At 41.7% G+C, this 21166-nt stretch overlaps 5 protein-coding genes across 5 annotated transcripts in view; 4 read left to right on the plus strand and 1 right to left on the minus strand.

Moving 5' to 3' along the window:
* Positions 1-3040: 3040 nt before the first annotated feature.
* LOC310804252 (proteinase-activated receptor 1-like) lies at positions 3041-5952 on the plus strand. Its single transcript, XM_083669411.1, has 2 exons — positions 3041-3194; positions 3768-5952. Exons 1-2 carry the CDS (start codon positions 3131-3133, stop codon positions 5075-5077), a joined length of 1374 nt encoding a protein of 457 aa, XP_083525537.1. The 5' UTR covers positions 3041-3130; the 3' UTR covers positions 5078-5952.
* Positions 5953-7537: 1585 nt separating this feature from the next.
* Positions 7538-9688, plus strand: f2rl1.1 (coagulation factor II (thrombin) receptor-like 1, tandem duplicate 1). Its single transcript, XM_083669808.1, has 2 exons — positions 7538-7706; positions 8089-9688. The coding sequence occupies exons 1-2, from the start codon at positions 7634-7636 to the stop codon at positions 9144-9146; spliced, it is 1131 nt and encodes a 376-aa protein (XP_083525934.1). The 5' UTR covers positions 7538-7633; the 3' UTR covers positions 9147-9688.
* Positions 9689-10283: 595 nt separating this feature from the next.
* Positions 10284-12635, plus strand: f2rl1.2 (coagulation factor II (thrombin) receptor-like 1, tandem duplicate 2). Its single transcript, XM_083670829.1, has 2 exons — positions 10284-10639; positions 11071-12635. The coding sequence occupies exons 1-2, from the start codon at positions 10570-10572 to the stop codon at positions 12153-12155; spliced, it is 1155 nt and encodes a 384-aa protein (XP_083526955.1). The 5' UTR covers positions 10284-10569; the 3' UTR covers positions 12156-12635.
* Positions 12636-16190: 3555 nt separating this feature from the next.
* On the minus strand, positions 16191-17054 carry ch25hl2 (cholesterol 25-hydroxylase like 2; the record flags this gene model as incomplete). The annotated part of the gene is made up of 1 exon (XM_083669989.1): positions 16191-17054. The coding sequence occupies one exon, from the start codon at positions 17052-17054 to the stop codon at positions 16191-16193; it is 864 nt and encodes a 287-aa protein (XP_083526115.1).
* Positions 17055-20263: 3209 nt separating this feature from the next.
* Positions 20264-21166, plus strand: part of s100z (S100 calcium binding protein Z) — a 3236-nt gene continuing 2333 nt past the window's right edge. Inside the window, exon 1 of the mRNA XM_083669487.1 lies at positions 20264-20442. Coding sequence (XP_083525613.1) covers positions 20302-20442 — 141 coding nt within the window. The 5' untranslated portion in view covers positions 20264-20301. The remainder of the gene's footprint in view (positions 20443-21166) is intronic.

Here is a 21166-nt window from a genome sequence, read left to right on the forward strand (position 1 = left end):
ACTGCATGTACACCTTTCCAGGGAATCAGGATAAAGAGTGAAACAAAACTCTGGAGTTAACCCCTGTGTCTGTGTTATCATCATCAGTATCCTGCCTCCTCCCTGGGCATGAATGAGCTAATCTTAGCTTTGTTAGTTTAACAGGCTTGTGAGCATTGTGATGTCTACTCTGGGTTTTGTTGTGAAGTTCAGCTGCACCACCATACTGCACCATCTACTCAAAAGAACTATAGTCCTGTCTACAAATTGGGAAATAATAAAGTGTACATAGATGGGAAGTATACATAATTCATAACAGGAATGTACCAAATTTTGGGGTGTATTCCAACACTTACATTGTGTGAGACAAATTCAGTCACTTTATATGAGACTGTGAGTTCAGAGAGTCTGTCTCAATGTTTTGGCTGCCATCTCACTGTCCCAGGATAAATGAGTCAGACTTCTCTCTCTCTCTCTCACCCACACACACACACACACACACACACACACACACACACACACACACACACACACACACACACACACACACACACACACACAGATGACACACATACACACACACACTCCCACTCATTCTCTCCAACACAAAGAACATCTCCCCTGGCCTTCGCATAGGGCCCCCTGAATAATCTGCCATATGGCCTGCCCCAGCACACTTACAACACCCAACAACACACCACATACCAGTTACAGCACACAAGAAAACACACACAACACAGACCAGTTAAAATAAAGTCAACAAACAACAAAACAAACAAATCAATCAAAAGAATAGATATTCATATTGAGAATGTTTTACTGTTAGCCTTTCTGATGGTTCTTTATCATGAATGAAGAGAGCACTGCAATGTAGTTGTTTATGACTGTAACAGTACTGTGTTCATTCAGGATTGTTAGAACAGCTCATTACTGCCTCTGGTGGTGACTGAATCTGTTGATCATGTGATCTCCGGGAGTCTGGGCCACAGCTGTATTGTCTGAAAGCCAGGAGGCAAAAATCCGTTCCTAGCCGCTATTATCATACAAATGCCAGGGAATACTAAATGTTCTCTTAATGGACATTTTAATAAAATCACTATTGAACTTTTTGCAACTCTAAGCTTGAGGCATTGCCAATGTTTTAGCTATTTCCCAGTGTCAAAAGGAGTCTTGGTATTTCTTTTATTTCAGTCTTTAATATGACATTGGAAGAGATCATTTGTGATTTTTGTGATTTCCTCTACACACAGAGGACACTGTTTAGAGTCTCTGGGGTCATGTTGCTCAACGTCAACTCATGTTGTGTTTATTGTACACCATCTTGGCGCAGTGAGGCTCTGCAAGTGTTGGAGGATGTTTTCGACCAACACTGACAGTTCACAGGCATAAAAATAAAATCCTTACATTTACACAAGGGAGAAGAGGGAGAAGATTAGTCTATAAATTAAACTCATCAATTCAGAAATTGGAAAAGCAGTCTCAATGTTGACCCATTGCTAAAGTAAAAGATTACAACTGAGAAATAAACTCCCATGATAAGTAAACACTTCAGACATCTTTGTACAAATGATCCACTCATTTGAATTTGTAGCTTATTAACCCAGACAGTCAAGGAAGCTGTCCCTCTCACTAGTAAGTGGATCAGATGGAATTGATTAAGTGTGGACCATGACGTGTGTGGATGTTTGTTTTGTCCCCCAAGGAGACTTCAATCAGTTTCAGAGTGTTGGGTGTTGCTGCAGAATGACATCAATTTAGTCATAATAAGTAAGCAGCTAATCGAAAGAGTATTCCCCATTAGATAGCACGTGCTATTGAAAAACCCAAAATGCAGAAAACCTGCAAACCTGTTCATAGGAAAATCCATATTTTGTGTAACTTACTGTAGTCGACTACACAATGGTAATTGGGTAAAAGAAAAATAAACATGTACTGTATGTTAAAAAAAAGAGTATATTCACACATCTTTGCCGCCCTTTGGGTTTGGATGAATTCCAGCCTCAGTCTCTTCTCTCAAACCAAACCAACAATCAGGTACTGTAGCAACACTATAACGTTCATGATATCATAGCCACAAAATACACGTATACTCATCTAGATGATTACATGTTTTATACACTCAAGGTTTTTCACAAATGCTTGTGGCAGGGGTGTCTGATTGATGGAAAAATATTGAAGCAGAACACTTTGTTCTAAACTTCAACAGTAAAAACATTCGGAGGGGCTGGTTCTGGCAAGGTCAGTTTACTTTCCCAGGGAAAGCAGCCCCTCAAAATAGACAAGAAAATAGAGAGTTTTTTAAATGCTAGAGCAAGGTCAAAATGCATTCCTCTTACGAGAATGACACCCTTAGCATCACATTAGGAATATCTCTGTCCTACAATGTTGCTGTTTTCTATTACCATGAATCTTATAAGCAGAGGGCATTGTAGCATACAGTACAAGGAGGTTGAAGAAATCTCTGCAACCACTGGACGGACAAAATTAAATGTCTTCCTGTCCATTCGTACACATCCTGCTACATTTTCCCAAAAAACACAATTTGACAAGTCTGACCCTGACCATTATCAAAGTCAAATCTGCTAGAAAGTAAATAACCGTTTATGTCAGTTTGGCTCACTAATGGGGATAATCTGCTCAAAAAATAAAAGAATTAGCTATCTAGAAAAACAAAAACATATTTAGCATACAGATTGAAGTTGCACTATGATTAACATTATTGAATTTATTTGATTAGTCTGTAAAAAGTGATACATGAAATGTCACTATCTGCGCGATTAATGCATATTTTACTGTTTGAGATTTAGATTTCTTTGTCTTGTTTTATTACTTTTTGCGTAGAGATTGCTATTGGACGTTTAATGACAACCGTTTTCAAATGTCCCTTTCTTAGTAGCGAAAGTGACGTGAAGCTCGGTAAAGGGAACGGAATTAATCTTTGATCCGATGACATCAGAAGAAAGGAATGCGTGTCCCGCAGACCAGTTCATCCGAAAGTCTACATCAGTGGGAGACAGGGAGGCGTTGACCGATAGAAGGGACAGGCATGCTATGCGACAGGCAGGGACCTAACATACGGAATAACAGATACGTTTCAAGATTCACAAGAATATATACCTATTGGACTTAATTACAGAAGAAGGCTACGACAATGTTTTTCCAAATCTTTCTTTTTCTGGCAGCTGGACATATTGCGTCGACAGCCGTCTTTAACGGTAAGTAGAATATTGTTTGATTTGGTTCCTTAGAAATTTGCTTCCGTTGGCGGGTCACTATTTGATGCAAATAACGTCGGATAGCGTTTGTAATACTTAAAGTTTATTTAGGAACAACTTTAGGGGAAAAGTTAAGGCGAGCACTAACTACATTTTACGCAGAGTAAATGCAAGAGATGATGAGCATATAGCCTACAACTGGGCTCTAACAAAAGTCACACATTTGTAATTTATAAACAATCACATAACATTGAACTTTAGAGACTCCAGTGGGGGCGACTCGATGATTAAATCTAGATTTGAGTTCTATGTAATTATTGAAGATTCCAGCAGTATAAAACTTGTACAAGTGTTGTATAATCATGTGTTATCCTCAGGGCTCTGTACGTTTGACCTCTACAATTGTTTAACGCAAAACAAACAAATCTAATCTAATCAAAGGGGTAACATTTGAGGGGGTAACATTAACAAAAACTTTTCTTCAGTCATACTGTATAAAACACATTTCAGTCTATCCACACCTATTCCCCTATGCTGATCTGACTCATTTTGCTTTGTTGTTTTTCCCTTTAGGCAGTTCCATCGTAAGGACCTTTGCCAGGAGGTATGAGTTAGTAACAAGCGAACCTATAGACCTACAAGAATTTGACTCTCCCCCAGAGGAGTCTGGGTCTGGGACTGGACTTAGTAATGGATCCAGGCCTGGACTTGGAGATGGACTTAGTAATGGATCCAGGTCTGGACTTGGAGATGGACTTAGTAATGGATCCCGACCAGGCCAGAGTTGGACTGGTCAACACCCAGTGGTGAAACAGCGTTTCTATATCTCAGATAAGGCTGCCCAGTTCCTCACAAGCCCTCTGTCCACCATCTTCATCCCTACAGTATACACTCTTGTTTTCCTCATCAGTGTACCTCTTAACGCTATTGCCGTGGTTACCTTCGCTCGGCGGATCCGGCCCATGAAGCCGGCGGTGATCTACATGTTAAATCTAGCCTGTGCAGACTTGCTCTTTGTCCTGCTGCTGCCCTTCAAGATCTATTATCACTATGGAGGCAACAACTGGGCCTTCGGGCCAGAGATGTGCCGCGTTCTCACTGCAGCCTTCTACTGTAACATGTACTGCTCAGTTCTCCTCATAACCTGCATCAGCTTTGACCGGCTGCTAGCCGTGGTTTATCCCATCGACTCTCTGGCCTGGAGGAGACCTCGAAACGCGTTCTTAGCCTGCTTAACCATGTGGGTGCTGGCTGTGGGCGGCTCAGTGCCTCTGGTTCTCTTTGAGCAGACGGTGCATATCCCTGAGCTGGACATCACCACCTGTCATGATGTACTGGACCTAGCCGACCTCCAGGAGCGCTATCTGGTCTTCTTCCCTGCCCTCTCCTGCGCTCTCTACTTCCTGCCTCTGGTTGTCACAGTGACCTGCTATGCACGGGTGGTATGGGCACTCAGCGTGGTCCCACAAGGGGTCGTGGGTCGTTCGAGGAGAAAGGCGAGAGCCGTGGTGATGGCAGTGACTGTGCTGGTGGTGTTTGTGGTCTGTTTCACCCCCACCAACTCCCTCCTGCTGGCACACTACCTGCAGTTTGCCCGTGGGGTGGAGATGAGGGGCTCGGATGATACATATGCAGCCTACCTGGTTTCTATGTGTGTGGGGAGTATTAGCTGCTGCCTGGACCCTCTGGTGTACTACTTTGGCTCGTCCCAGTGCCAAAGACAGATGGCCGGGGTGCTGAGGTGTCAGGCGAGTAGGGAAGGTAAGAAGAGCCTGCATTCCTCTGGCTCCTCCAGGGACAGCTCTAGAACCAACACCCGAATCACCAAGATGGACGCCTTCCAAGCCAGCCTCAGCAGCCAGTACAAGAAGCTCCTGGTCTGATGGATGGATGCAAAGAGAGCTGTTTCTGACTGATTGACTGACTGGGTTACAGACTACTTGTGCCCAACTCCGATTATGAAGAAGAGAACTATGTTTTCCCTTTGTCAGTGATTTCAAGAAACTCTTGGTCTGATGGAAGGACACCATGCAATGTTTCTGAGGAGAAATACTGTACTGGCTATGGCTAGAACTTTGTATTCATTAAGATATGCATATGTAGTCAAAAGACTAAGGCGCTACTTTTGGAATTCAAAAGCCATTATTTCAACTGGCTTGTATGTGTCAGTAATACATGCCTCAGTCCTGTTGACTCACTGGGTTAGCTGTGCTCTGTGAGTCCGAATATGAAGAAATATGAAAAAAAGTAAATATGGCTTGGCTTCCTGTGAGGTCAAATGTTTGATGGGTAAAGAAAAACTGTCAGTGTTCTCACATTGCATCAACATAGCCATACTGTATGATTGAATTACCTAAAAGACTCAGCTTAACGCAGAGTTTAGACAAAATGGTCTGCAAGGTGTTAGTGTTTATTTCTTTTTGAAGAAACCAACAATGGTCTACTTGAGGTTTGCTGAGGGATTTTTTAATTCATTTATGTTTTGAAAAACGACACAGTTCTTTGAAGCTAATGAACAATACATGGCATGCTTACCTATAGTACATCAGTTTATTACTGAGAGAATTCCCTTTGCCATGCCTATAGTGTAATCAGCTATTTTACTGTCCATATTTTTTGTTATGTGTGGTTTCTGTGTACAGCAATATACATAACAGTATTTTCCATAGTTACATGCAATATATGCAGTGTTGTTTAGGTTATGTAAGATTGTCATGCACTTAATATCCTAATAATACAATAAATTCACTCTTGATAATACTGTCACTTCGGAAATTGGTGTGTGTGCATGTTTGTGTGTGAGAGAGAGTTTCATATTATTGTTCATATTATACTTTGAGAGAGAGGCTTAAGATCAGAGTCCTCACCAGCTGTCCTAGATACAAACACATTCACAGTGGGGATCCCAAATACACAGGTGTTATGCTGCTCTCTTCTGGTGGAAAATGTACAGTACTGTACATGTTAAAGGGGCAATCTGGGATTGGTACATCCATATTTGGACTTTTGAATTAATGCTGTAACAATCAATAACAGTTACCATCAATTTGGCTCACTCATGGGGCTTATCTGAGAGGAAATGCGTTAATTTTCCTTAGAATAAACATATTCAGCATTCAGAAAAGGTTGCACAGTCCTTAGGGTGAATTACTCTACTGTTAGAAGCAGGCAAAATGGTCCCCCTCAATAATAATAGGATTATTTTGCGGCAGGACTTTTATTTTGAAAAACAAATCGGCACCAGATAAAGTAATTGTAGGCCACAACAAACAGTAAATATAAGTATAAAGTGAATACATGAAGAGTCTGACCCAGACTTGGACATGCATAAGTGCATGTCACTATCTGTGTATTTGGCAAGTCGGACATGGTGAGAATAAATGGGACAAATACTGTATGTGTAATATACAGTGTTTCATTACATTATGTTAGCTACATTTAATATGCTTATTTATATCATACATATCAATTTGTGGTAACTGTTATTGTTTTTAAGATGCATTTACTAGTACAGTACAGTATAATCAAGGTCCTGCTTGTATCCAGCAGATGGTGGTGCACACCTATTTTAGTACAAGTGACAGGACAAGTGGCTTACTCAAAGGTTGCAACATTAGTTAGTTCAGATATATTGCATAGAAAAGAAAACAGGATTCTCACACAAACCATTACAAAGAACAAGTTTCCTTTTTTAACAGTGGTGTATTTTTTTAGTTTGTTTTGCACATAGAGTGAGATGAGGAGGAGAGCATGGCTGCAAATGATGCAGTTGGACAAGCTGACACTAAAACTGATTAACACAACATCAGACACATTGAATTAGTTCAACAACAACCTCAATCCATGACTGTTAAATATGTACAATTTTACACACACACACAAATCAGGGAATTTAATTTACCAAATGAGTGGCATAAAACCTTTTTGTTCAAATACCTTTTCAATTGAAACTCCTCCCATCCCCTTCCCGTTCTCCACTCCTCTGTTCCACCTGAGCAAGACACACACAGTAGAGCAAGCACCTGGGGGTCTTTAAGCCACTGACCACTTAAAAGGACTGCTTTTATTGACCAAACAAAGATGCTAGTCAAATAGTGCGTTAGCTGAGCCTGGAACGTTTAAGTATGATGCAAGCACATTCTCATGAATCTTTGCTCTGTGTTGCAATTGAGACAACAATGGGAGAGAGAGGGAGTGGAGGTCAACAGACATTCATTAGGGTTGGGTCACTGTAGATCAGTGTAGATCTGTAGATCAGCATATGACTGTCACCTGACCTGGCCGTGTGACATCACTCAGGTTTCTCAACCACCTGCTTTGGGTGTGGTGTGGTGTTCTTTTCCTCACTTCAACGTCGCGCAGACAAAAAGAATAAACTCGCGCCTTTCACCTCACTGAATATCTTCTATCGAACGCTATTGTTTCCGAACGATTTTAACATGGATTTCAGGACACCCTGGTTAAAGCTGATCTCTTTATTAGCCTGCGCACAGCTCTGTTTGGCCGAGATTGGTAAGAATTATTTTCTTGTTCTCAATTTTTGTTGTTATTATTTTCGGAACAGAAATTGACAGGCTAGTTGAAACTCGCGTTCATTTATTACTGGCCCTGTCAAGCTGGTTCCTGTTCTTTCTGTTCCTGGTTTGATTCCAGCTTGTGGCTATTTTTTTCTTTGAGCAGTCCTCAACGTTTCAATTAGTTGATGTCATCCAATGAATCACTGGTCTTTTCAATGCCCAGATTTTGAGGGAAAATTCATGAATGTTATCTTTTAAGGAACCATGGACATGTAAATGTTGAAGTATTTGCCTTTGTAAACAAATAAATAAATTACAATTCTGTATGAAATAAAATTCCTGATCATACAAATGTTGTATTTTTTGTCTTTCTTTAGACACCCGAGGCATTACAGGTGAAGAGACTCCTGAGGGGGTGTGGGTCAGCCTCTCAGACAGGATGGTGCTGGACAGTCGCTTGACCACCGTCTTCCTTCCCATCGTCTACATCATTGTGCTTGTCGTGGGGCTGCCCACCAATGCCATGGCCCTCTGGGTCTTCCTCTTCAGGACCAAAAAGAAGCACCCAGCAGCAATTTACATGGCCAACCTGGCCCTGTCTGACCTGCTCTTCGTCATCTGGACCCCCCTGAAGATCGCCTACCACTTCAACGGCAACAACTGGATCTACGGAGAGGGTCTGTGTAAAGTTCTGGTGGCGTTCTTCTATGCAAACATGTACTGCTCCGTCCTCTTCATCGTCTGTATTAGTATGCAGCGCTACTGGGCGGTAGTTCACCCGCTCTCCCAGCAGAGGAGAAACAACAATGTAGCTATAGCAGTGTGTGTTACAGTGTGGGTGGTTGTCTGGCTTGTCACTACACCCCTGTACCTCTACGACCAGACAGTCAAGGTGACAAACCTAAACATCGTCACCTGCCATGATGTCACCAGGCCCAGCCAGAAGAGCATTGCAGCAGGCTACTTCCTGACCATGGGAATTCTGGGATTTGTAGTTCCCACCATCGTGTGCATTGTGGCCTATGTTCTCATGCTCAAGGCTCTGAGGAACTCCATGACGGATGCCACCATCAGCAAGAAACGGCGCAAGGCAGTGGTCCTGATCATTACGGTCTTGGTCATGTTCCTGGTCTGCTTCACCCCTAGTAACATCATGCTGCTGGTGCACTACTCCCTCCTGGTAGCTGGTAAGGTGAACAACGGGTATGGGTTCTACATTACCACTCTGTGTCTGGCCAGTCTCAACAGCTGCGTGGATCCGTTTGTTTACTACTTCATCTCAGAGGAGTTCAGGGAGCATGTGAAGAACACTTTGATCTGCAGGAGTGAGAGAACAGTGGAGAGGATGAGGGTCTCCTTCAGCGCTCTGAAGTACTCCAAGAAGAGTAGCGCCTACACCTCAGACTCAGGAAACACACAGAGTAGTTCCTGTTAGGGGGGGGTAGGGTCTGTGGAGAAATTGCCTTTGATCTAGAATGAGACTATTATCTTTACTTTACATCTTGAGGCAGATGAAAACACATCTGGTTATGGTCAACTTCTGACTACTCTTGGTTCGCTTCTCAGGAGGGGCAAGTAGAGGTTTCCAACCTTGGCCTGTATATTCTTTATTTTAGTTCAAGGAGAGAGAGAAAGAGAGAGGAAACTGTACTTTATTCAAAATGAATGTTTTGTTTTTGGTCAGTTAGGAATGCGTCCATCAAGCTTGTCTCAGCACTGAGGTCTCTCAAACTGTAAACTCAGCACTGTCCCTTCACTACTGGTATGGGCACTGTTCTTTATCAAGTGAGTGACACTTGACTTACGTCATGATTATATATGATCTTTCAATCATCTATGCATATGCTTTGGAGCATGAATTTGATGGCCATTGGATGTCATGTATAAATGTATTTTTTGTACATATTTATTGTAACTTTTTTTAAGCCAACATGTTGGAAGTGTAATGTGTTTATTTTTCAATAAATATTGAATTTCTAATAATTTAATGGCTTTTATTTCTAGTCAGCTGGTTGACATTTGACACTGGTTCCTTTTCTATGATGACATTAGTTCCCAGAACAGATACTGTAGGTAAGAACAAAAAGGGGAATTATTTTAGAGTCTACAATGTACTGTAGGCAAAATGTTGTATTTCGCATACACTGTCCTCAGCATTTCTACATATTGTCAACAATTTGTTTATTGTGATCATGGATCAAGGGAACTTGTATAATATCAGGTTGGCATAAACAGGTTTATTGATGTATATTTTGTATAGGAAATATGCAGAATCTCCCTCTCCCTAAATATACACAACATAATTAGAGTTATGTTATACTTCAAAAGTGCCACATTTTGACTTGAAAGATTTTGAATATAAACATGCTCATCATCCATTTCCCCTGGCTCATTACTGAGTTGGCTTGGACACTCTTCCACTAGCCCCCGCAGCCATGCAAGCCTAGGTAAAGCAGCATACCTGTATCGTTCAGGTGGTTACCGTTGGAAAAAACGCCTGCAGTCTTACAAACTGTTAATAGAGAGTGTCGAGTTCTAAGCACATACGGGAAACTGTTAAAAAAATACGGGTTTTCTTGTGACATTACTTTTGTGCAAGGATATGGCTCTCACCTGCCCAAGGCAGGTGGAAATTCACAGGTCCTCGAAACCGAGAGAAAAAGAGAAAACGAGAACGAGAGTCCACTCCGGAATGACGCTACGCAGGTACTGGTAACCTGATTCCGTCAGTGCCTTACTTGTTAGTTTAGGGTGTGTCCGTTTCCGTTTAGACTGGAATAGAGGTATCGGACAAGGGGAAGTTAACAACATTTGCAGCGACAGAAGGATCAGTCTACTACCTACAAAATTCACGGACAATGGCCTCAATGCGAATACTTTTGTTATTGTTACTGCTCGATTGGATAAGTTCAGCAAATGCTAGATCAGGTAATGTGACTTTCATAATAGATCTGATGTCTTAACTGCTCTGAGCTTTCAATGCTGTCTTACCTCAGGTTAAAGTTATATCACTGCTCCATCAAATAACGTATATTAATGTACAACTGATATTTCTCCATGTTCCATTAACAATGCTTGTTCATATGGTAGAGAGGGGTCTTTTTTATGTGTTTTTGTGTATCACAGATTTAAAAACATATGTTCAGGTCATGATCTTTAATATATATAACACTAAGCAACAAGGGTGTGAAATGGTGTTTACATTTTTGAATTAGTTTTTCATATTCAAACATAATGAATTCTAATTTCACCTCTAAGTTGTGTTACAGTATGTAGGTAAGAGGACATCATTCTTTTTCAGTTCAGTAATACAGTAAGATATTTATCAGTGACATTTGTCTCTTTTATTTTATCAAAAGGACGAGGCTTCGTTGCGGTTGTGGACCCACAGAATGCAAACCGGTTTTTAGTGGACAAGGAGACCGCAGACACATTGAAGAGCAGCTTAACCACAGTCTTCCTCCCTATCGTCTACATAATTGTATTCCTCGTGGGGCTGCCCACCAATGCCATGGCCATCTGGGTCTTCCTCTTCAGGACGAAGAAGAAGCATCCATCGACCATCTACATGGCCAACCTGGCCCTATCTGATCTGCTCTTTGTCATCTGGACCCCCCTAAAGATTGCCTACCACTTGAACGGTAATGACTGGATCTATGGAGAGGGGCTGTGTAAAGTCATGGTGGGGTTTTTCTATGGAAACATGTACTGCTCCATCCTGTTCATCACCTGCCTGAGTATCCAGCGGTACTGGGGGGTGGCCTACCCTCTCTCCCAGCAGAGGAATAACAACAAAATCGCCATCTCTGTCTCTGTTTCCATCTGGGCCTTTATCTGGCTTACCACCACTCCCCTGTACCTCTACGACCAGACGGCCAAACTCAAAGACCCCAACATAACCACCTGCCATGACGTCAATGTCATCCATGACCTAGAGGACCCATTTGTAGACGTTCAGTACCCTTATTACTACTTTGTCCTCATGGCGGGCATTGTGTTCCTCGCCCCCTCTGTAGTGATCATCGTGGCCTACGTTCTCCTTCTAAGAGCCCTGGGTAATGCCATGTCGGAGGGGAGCGCTGGGAAGAATCGCCGGAGAGCTGTGGTCCTGATTGTGACGGTTCTGATCACGTTCCTGGTGTGTTTCATACCTAGTAACGTGATGCTGGTGGTTCATTACACTCTGCTCAAGAACGGTGTTTTGAATAATGGGTATGGTTTCTACATCACTACGCTTTGTCTGGCCAGCCTCAACAGCTGCCTGGACCCATTTATCTATTACTTTGTGTCGGAGGACTTCAGGAATCACGTGAAGAACACTCTGCTGTGTAGAAGCAGTAGGACCGTAGAGAGGATGAGGGTCTCCTTCAGCTCCATGAAGTACTCCAAGAAGAGCAAATCGTACGTCTCAGATTCAGGGAACACACAGAGTAGCACTTGCTAATCACATGGGAGAGGAGTGGGCTTTGATAGAGACTGGGAGGGATTTTTTCAAGAGATGCTACCTCTGTATGTGTAACAACTGTGAAGCACTGGAACTACTGTAGTTTCAGGGGCCTTCTGAGAATGAGCAGATAAGACAGGTCTCTCCTCTGAAGACGATGGGACATAGACACACATTCAGGCCCTGCCTGGACACATGGATATTAACTAGGTCATCACAGCATGCCAGATAACAACCGACACAAAAACAGAATCATGGTACTTACCGATGCAAGAACGACAGGTCAGGAGGAGTTGTTATTAGTACATTTTACATAAGGGCCATGAGGGCTGCTGGGCTGCTAAAACTTGAAACCCCAAAATGTGTAATGAAATTGTATATATTGCTGATTTTCATGTGATCATAGGTTCATCGTTTCATAGGTCATATAAGTTTTGAATGCCAATATTTTGAAGGACTTCTTGAATAAATATATATGATAAATAACTTAGTTTCTGTCCTTTGTGTGAAACTTTCTATCTCTTGAGTAACTCTTATTGCATTCCAATGCTGTGGATGAGTGAATCACTCATCTCTCATGGTTGCAAATGATATACAACAAGATTTACTGTCAGTGATTATGGTCTTTTTCTCGGCAAATGTGGAAATACAAGAGGTTTGGAATTCATGGAATGTGTTATGGTAGCTTTCAGTGTGACAATCTGAGGACAGCTGCTGCTGCAGACCCATTGACTCTTTTCACAAATATTCAGTGGTATGACTACCAGCACAGTCAAACTTCAGCAGTGTTTTTCAGTGTCTTATCAGTCCCTACCGAAAAGTCTTGACTTAACTCGGGAGGTTAAGAAATGTTTTCTGTGCAAGGTGGGACATGTTCTTCTTGGTCGAGTCAATGATTACCCTTCACAGCAAGTATCTGTTTAGAAACCCCTTGAGGCGGTGTCAACCACTGAACCACTGAGGTAAACAGAAAAAAAAAAAAAAAAAAAAAAATCCTCCTCATTGGAGTTACGCCATATCACCTGACTGGAGCCTACTCTCTGAGTGTGTCAATGATATTTATATTTAAAACAATTTGTTAATCTTCACCTCATTCGTCACGATTTAAACCAACCGTCAAACTGCATGTGTACTGAATACTGATCATAATCTAGGGAGATCTCTATGTTTTGCCCTCCCTGCCCACTCGGTTTACAAGTGGGTTTCAGTCTGTCTTGATTTAACCAAACAGGCCAATATACGTCTCACATAGTTAAAATTCCTTAAATGATTTGTGGCTTTGAGTGGTGTCTCCCCTATCCCTAACATATCCTCCCTATCCTTCCCTATCCCTAACATATCCTCCCTACTGAGGTTTTGTCATTTTACAATTTAGTTGTCCTGCACATTCACATGAGTAAATTAAAATGTAACTCAGGCACTCATTGAAGATAGAGAGGGATTGTTTGGTTGAGTGTCTGAACCCTCTCTTTTATCTGTAGATAAGGAGTCAGTCAATCCCCTCCATACAATGCCCTGAGTGTCTCCATTGTGCTATGCTAACTATGTGAAGCCCCAGGCAGAGGTGGTGTGTCACACACACACACACACACACACACACACACACACACACACACACACACACACACACACACACACCTGAGAAAGCATGGATGTGGATGTGCTCTTAGAGAGAAGCTGGACAAGAAGACCCTTGATATGAGAGCACTGTTCTAGGGTTTTTAGAGGTGATAGATTACTGCCAGCCAGATTATTGTCATGACTTTAGGTGGAATACCTGCCCCTCTCATCTGACACAGGCAAGACCACTCCCTGAACACATTACATTCACACAGGCCCCTTCAACAAGTCAACACTTGCTAGCTGGGAGCAAATCTGTTGCAGAAGTCTCTCTCTGTCATGTGATACTGTGTACTGTACATCACTGTATTTGCATAACCTAAGGGAGAAAGGGTTTTACATCGGAATAGTCTGAAGGGATATCCATCATATTATTTGCATTTGATTAGAAAGCATGCCTGCTAGTACAGGACAATAATGAAGGACTTTCAGAGGTTATGGTTGAGCTGTGTGAGAGGACAGTAAAGAAGTGAGGTAATGTGGTGAACATTCATAAGGTTTATGTGTCAATCAGAGTGCATATCGTGCACATCATGTGCCCAAAGAGATACTGGTATTTCTATTTGTATCTCTATGACTAATTCATGTGGTTTCTTTGAAACCCTGCATACACTAAGTCTCTGTTTACGTGTCTCCTGTCTCTAAAACACGGTGAGGTGTGTTGCAACGCTTCTTTTTCCATGCCAAGACACGCCAAACGAGTTCTGCAAGTATTGTCACCTTGTGAATAATAACAGGGTAAAACACAGTGTGTATGCAGGTATACAAAATACTTTATCAAGGACGCAAATAGCCTTTGCATCTCACATTCTTATCAGGGCCCAGCATCCAGGCGTGACTTCCTGTGTCTGTCTAACAGAAACAACTGAACCGAAATACCTGCTAAAGGTTAGGTTGAGTTCCTTTTCTACTGTCACGCAAGCATAAAACACATTTTGTTCTAAGTACATAATGTTCCCTTAAAAATTATTTGCTGCAGCATGTATTACATACAGTACATTTCACAATTTCACAATATTCGGATTCATCAACATTTCACCCTAGTCTCTAATTCTCAATGAACCCTCTGCTCCTACCATCAAAAGCTCAAATATACTACAGTTTCCTTTACTTTATGTCTCTGAAATACAAGCAAGCTTTGAAGGAACACAAAGTTGCTTAGCTGCCAAAGAAGTGATTGAAAGGAGAAATTCTTGTGTTTGTTTTTGTTTCCGTCACAGCTGAAGATTATGAATCACAAAGGTGTTTTGTGGTGGGAGGCGTGGCATTAAGATCCCTGCCAATGAGAGCATTGACGTCGTCTGAAAGAGAGGATGATAAATTAGTATTGGCCCCACGCATCGCACTGGGACACAGCTAAAAGACCGTCATTCATGTTTTTAGATTATTATTCCTGTGTGTGTGTGTGGGGAGGGGGGGATTTGAAGACAGGCTGATTATAAAAATTGTTTGTCAATAAGATTAGTGTGGGAAACTTAACTTAAACACTGTACTTTATTTACATGTGTTTACATGTGAATGATACCTGTGTTTACAAAGGAAATGCCCTGATGAACTAGTGAAGAGCTCTCGCCGATGCCACAGTATTTAAGAGACTATTGACTACAAACCTAGGCTCATGATATTAGACTAGTTATGCAAGTAGGAAGCCAATCTATCTTTATCTTTTATTTATTGGATTCAGATAAAACTTGTTTCACTAACTATGTTCCACTCCCTGAACGATAGAAGATACGCAACTCCACTTCATGTGTGTGTATTAGTGTATCTATAGTATGCACAATCCAGCACTGTCTCACTGCAGGTCTATGGTAGGAATACAGTATATATTGTAAACGTATAACAGAAACATTACATGGTTTCAATCAGTCAGGTGCATGATAATAGATAGTCCATATATATGTGCATTTCAACAAATGTTTATTCAAAAAGAATCATGAGAAAAACACAATACCTAACAACATTACAAAAATACTGAATTCAATTCAGCATGGATTCTAGAGCAATTAGTGAAACACATTTCATATATATGGAAGTCTGACCTGAGAATGCCATGGGAACAAACACCAATCCATCGACAAAAAGCCAAAAGATCTAGAAAAATCTAACAGAAACTACAATATGTGCAAAAAACATACGGTGCACACAAAACCTAGGTTAAGAAGACAACCAGAGATTTGTAAGAGAGCAGGGTAGCAGACTTAGATTAGTATGTACTGGGTACATATCAATTCACAGAAGAGATGAGAGGTAGAGAGAGAAAGAGACTAGAGCAGAGACTGAGAGACAGAGAGAGAGACAGTACAGGTAGAGAAAAAAAGGAGAGGAGAGAGACTGGGTAAAAGACTGAAGAGAGGCAGAGAGAGAAAGAGAGAGAACGACAGGGAGAGGCAGAGACACAGAGATAGAGAGAGACTAAATCAAGCTCCCTTTGTCTTTCCTCCCTTCCAAGTCCTTTGTGGTTGTTGTGCCTGTATTGGTCGAAGGAGTTGGCATCGTGTTGGTGCCCCCTAGCCAGTCCCAGTGTGAGAAGAAGGGGGCAAAGTTAGTCCCGGGCCGCTGATGGTGGGCATCATGCTTGGGTGGACCGCCCCATAGCCCAAAGGGCACCAGGTTATGCAGGGACCAGGGAAAGTCATAGCCACAATGGTCCTCTGTGGACACACAGATGGTGAAAACCATGAAGCCCCAGGCAGTGAGACAGTGGCACTGCAGCAGGAGGGGGTCCACGGTGGTCCAGAAGCCCACACTGAAGAGCTCCCAGGCGGACAGGTACTGGGTCACCAGGCTGAAGGGCTGATTGTACTGGTGGTGCACTGCATGGAAGGTACGGTACAGCCACGACACCCGGTGGTGCAGCAGGTGCCACAGATAGTACTGAAAGTCAAAGACCACCATGCAGCCTAAGATCCCCAGGAGAAAGCCTCCGAGAGTGGGTGCGTGGCGGGGTAGAGGGGTGGGTGGCCTCCACAGCCACTGGGCTACTGCAGCAGGGAAGATGTAGACCAGGTGGTTATAGCTGGTGAGATCCAGGGTGGTCCAGATGTTGGTCCAGGTGATGGGCCTGTCTGGGTGCAGCTTGTAGCGGTTGATGCAGGGCCAGGTGGGGGCCAGGAGGTCCAGGAGGGTGTAGAAAGACACCAGGAGGACGTACGTGGAGACGGAGAGAATCACGGGAAAGAGAGGGCTCCTCAGGTGACCATGGTGGTTCTGGTGGAGGTAGTCCCACGCAGGCTGCAGGACCGAGTGCTCAGGGAGTCTCAGAGTCAGGTTAAGCATGTCGGACATCCAGTGAAAACCCATACTGCTGAATAACCTGCCTGTGCTCAATATGATAATAGAAAATATTGGTGTTCCTCTTGAATTGAAGGTTAATCTAACAGGATTAATTCTAACTGGTGCAGCAGAGGAAATTATAAGCCCACAAAAATGGCAAAGATACGTCGTATGTGTTTTGCAAAAGCAAATAATCTGGTGTCGTTGTGCCAAGTTGGGCAAGCGGTCGGTCCTAGCCTCTTATGTATGTCGAAGCGCCACCTCCTCCTCCCCCTCTCTCTCCAGTTTTAAAAAGCAGGCATTCTGTGAAAGCCCCTTTTTCTTAGGCAAGAGGAACGCAGCCAGGACTCAGGACCCGGGTCAAAGCAACTCTCATTTCTGACCCAAATCTTAGAGAGAGAGCTCCCGTTGATCGGAAATGACTTTACTTTGTGACTTCAAAAGAACAGTGTTTTTTCTTTTCTTCTGGCATGAGCTCAGAAGGATAGAGGAACAATATAGTTATGCTCTAACCCAGCCTCTGATGCTTATTTTGATGAATCATAATTACAAAAAAATCTTTCTGTGTGTGTGTGTGTGTGTGTGTGTGTGTGTGTGTGTGTGTGTGTGTGTGTGTGTGCGCGTGTGCGTGTACGTGTGTGTGTAAGGGTCAAGAGCAATAAATCATAGAAAAGCTTTCAGATGAGACATTGAGTTCAAAAGGCTCTACTTTATTGATGTTGAATTACAGTTGGCTTGTTGCATGATTGGTTGCATAAATATTGAATACAAAATGGTTTGATTGTTTGAAATCCAGAGACAAGTGACAACCATAGAGCTGGTTTCTATGGTGTGTCTAAAATAATCCTGTTCTTACTCCGAAGAAGCTCTATATGATTGTCATCATCTCAACTCAACTCAACCAATAACAATTTCTGAATTTAATGTTTTCCTTTCTGTTACAGTCATGTTTCCTAACACTTAGCATTGATGTCATGCTGTAGCAATAGAGACGATTAGAAGAATTGTATATTTTTATGATAATAATAAAATGCACATACATTTACATAGTACTTTTCACTGGAACTTCACACCCTACTTTGTATGGGAGTAACTCAGCCCATCCACCACCTCCCAGTGTCTAGCACCCACTTGGATGATGCACAGCCATTTTGCACACAAATGCTCATCACAGAGAGAGGTGAAACGTTAATAAAACACACTATCCAGTGTCTATGTTTCATTGTAATGTATAATAGAGAAAACTGACTAAATGGCTACTTCTCAACCTCTAGAGGGCAGGCAAGTATCATAAAAATAAATGCAGTATGCTACCCAAACCAAAATGATGGCGATATTGTAGCCTAGTATGATGCTTGTGAAGTAGTACTACATTTTGAAACATTGCCACATAACTAACATTATTTAGACACTTTGGGGCTTGGACCCCTTATTAAATTACTGTATGTTGCAAGACCCACAGCTTTTCCAGATTATTTTTTTAGGGACCTAAAATGACATGATGCAATGACATAACGTGCTATAATTGAATAATTAAATCTAAAGAATATTTTTCATTAGAATTGTGAAGGTGTTTCTGTGGTATTTGAAACCAGAGATAATCTCATGAGTCTCTCATGAGTATCTCATGAGTTCACCCCACATCTGAGGTACATGTGTCTTTGGCATAACAGTTACATTTAGCATTGGCAACTCTGAGGGGAAATATTTTATCAGCCTAACAAATAGAAAATAATCTTTAGCTCTAGGAAGCAGATACGGAGATGAACACAGACCTGATATATTGTACATCACTTAAGTGAAGTCTGTGGGGGCCAGGGGATAAAAAAGGAACCTTCCTCCATTGACGGTTACAACCCTAAGACTGAGATTCAATTAAACCTGCGCGGCAGGGGAACCCATACTGCAGTCACTAACAATACTCTAACACTGTTACTGTGCCACATTAACACACATCTTAAGTCATTTATTAAGAGATTTGAGATTAATTAGACAATGTTTATAGGGTGAAACACAAACATATTTGATTTGATTGTTATTCTCAGCACATGGGGTTTGTGATTTGTCCATTATGTGGGTTTGAGTTAATTCAACCCGAAACTGTAATTTGAGAATGGCCTCACATAAAACCATGCATGTCAGTAGGAGGTTCAGTTACGTGTGAGTCCCTTGGCTGTTTCATTTACATTAACACACACAGATTACCCATACAAAGCCTTTACGGCCTTATGTGTTTACTGTGATAGTGGACAAGCAGTCAAACCATAAATTTATATTTTGAAACTAATAACTCATATGTTTACAATGGCTTATTGTACGTTCATTCATGGTCCCCCTAATAGATATGTTCACACAAGCCTTGTTATGAACAGAGAAGGAACATAGTATTAGGACAGGCACCAAACAGGTCTGTTTCAACATTAGAACAGGACACAACATGGTTTCCTATAACTTGACTTTCCACCAAAGAAAACATCTACAATAATTGAATAGAAGAAAAAAAAGGGTGATACAATTCACACAAAAATCTAGTAAGAACATGTCCTGTACTTCATTTCCGTTTAAAGTGGAAGGGAGAACTTTTCATCTTTCTTTTTGCCAGCTGGAGTAGAACTGATTCACTCCAGTGCTCCACTGAGGGCCTTCTACGAATACATTGAATGCACAGGGGAGCCCAGGGTTACATAGGTACATGATTTGTTTTTCACATCACAGCTTTGATTAAAACGTGGAAAGGAAGACACAGTTACCATGGCCCTCTCACCTGTGGAATTAATTATCACCACGGTGATGGAGGATGGTCCACTCTGTTGCCACAGATGTCTTCATAAACAACCTGTGATGCTACATCTCCCATATCATACCTTCCCAGGACTCTAACCAGGCAAGTACACCCTATACTGTAGAGCACAGTTGTGTTTTTTTGTGTGTGATATGGATAGTTAGTTCTATTTGTGTTTGGTTACTTGCAATTGAGATTAATGCTACTTTTCTTATATTGGTAATATATTGTTCACTCAAATGGTGGATGAGAGAAGAATAGACACTAAGTTACAGAGGAAATTAGAATATTTCTGCAATTCTTATAGAAATCTCTAGAAATCCTGTTTGGATTTTTTTTTTTGAACTGCACCCATTTTCCATCATATTTACCTGTTTTTGCTGACATTGTCCAGGAGAAAACTTGACTTTTCTTTGTCTCCTAAAGTCTCTCTCTATAGGTCGTGAGACACGTCGACCACCTCCCACCATGCCTAGCCAACTTGAAGGTGCCATGGACGCGCTTATATCAGTCTTCTACAACTACTCTGGAAATGATGGTGACAAGTACAAGCTCAACAAGGGAGAGTTGAAAGAGCTTTTGAACAGTGAACTCACCGACTTTCTCATGGTAAAGTAGTTATTTTAATTTCAAGTCTCCATCTGAGCCAATTATAGATTATCATAATTAATTATAATGTTTGTTTTTTTATAAAAATGTTTTACAAAGAGTAGGATCATTTCATGGGGGAGATGAATGTATGTTTTTTGGCAAGTTGTAAGAAGTGTCACAAGCTATCCACTCTCCTCTTAAGCTATGACATGCCTATGAATAGTTTTATCACATTAGCTGTTTGCTGAACCTTAAATTATACTGTATGTTGACTTGAATTAGAAATCTCTTGACATTTACAGTCTTAAGCACACATATCTGGAAGAAAAAGATAACATCCGGCTATCATTATGCGAACAACATGTTAATTATTGGAAATTGTCTGGCCTACTGGAGTGTGACCTTTTCAACTTGTTTCTTTTCGTCAATTGATCTACCATGAGCAACAGTAATTATGCTGTGGTTATGGATGGGTTTGGTGCCTTAGCTGATTTAATGTGATTGCCCATTGAGACTTGACAGTGGAATTAGACAACCATGTTATTGAATTTGCAAATGCCTAGTGTCTAAAACGCATTTGATCAGATTTTTTAGTCACTATACTACTTGAAAACATATTCAAATCTTCTATGTGCGTCATCAGAAAGCATACTACTGGAACGGCTTCATTGTGTGTGTGTGTGTGTGTGTGTGTGTGTGTGTGTGTGTGTGTGTGTGTGTGTGTGTGTGTGTGTGTGTGTGT

The sequence above is a fragment of the Argentina silus genome (assembly GCF_951799395.1).
Source record: "Argentina silus genome assembly, chromosome: 5".
NCBI lineage: Eukaryota > Metazoa > Chordata > Actinopteri > Argentiniformes > Argentinidae > Argentina > Argentina silus.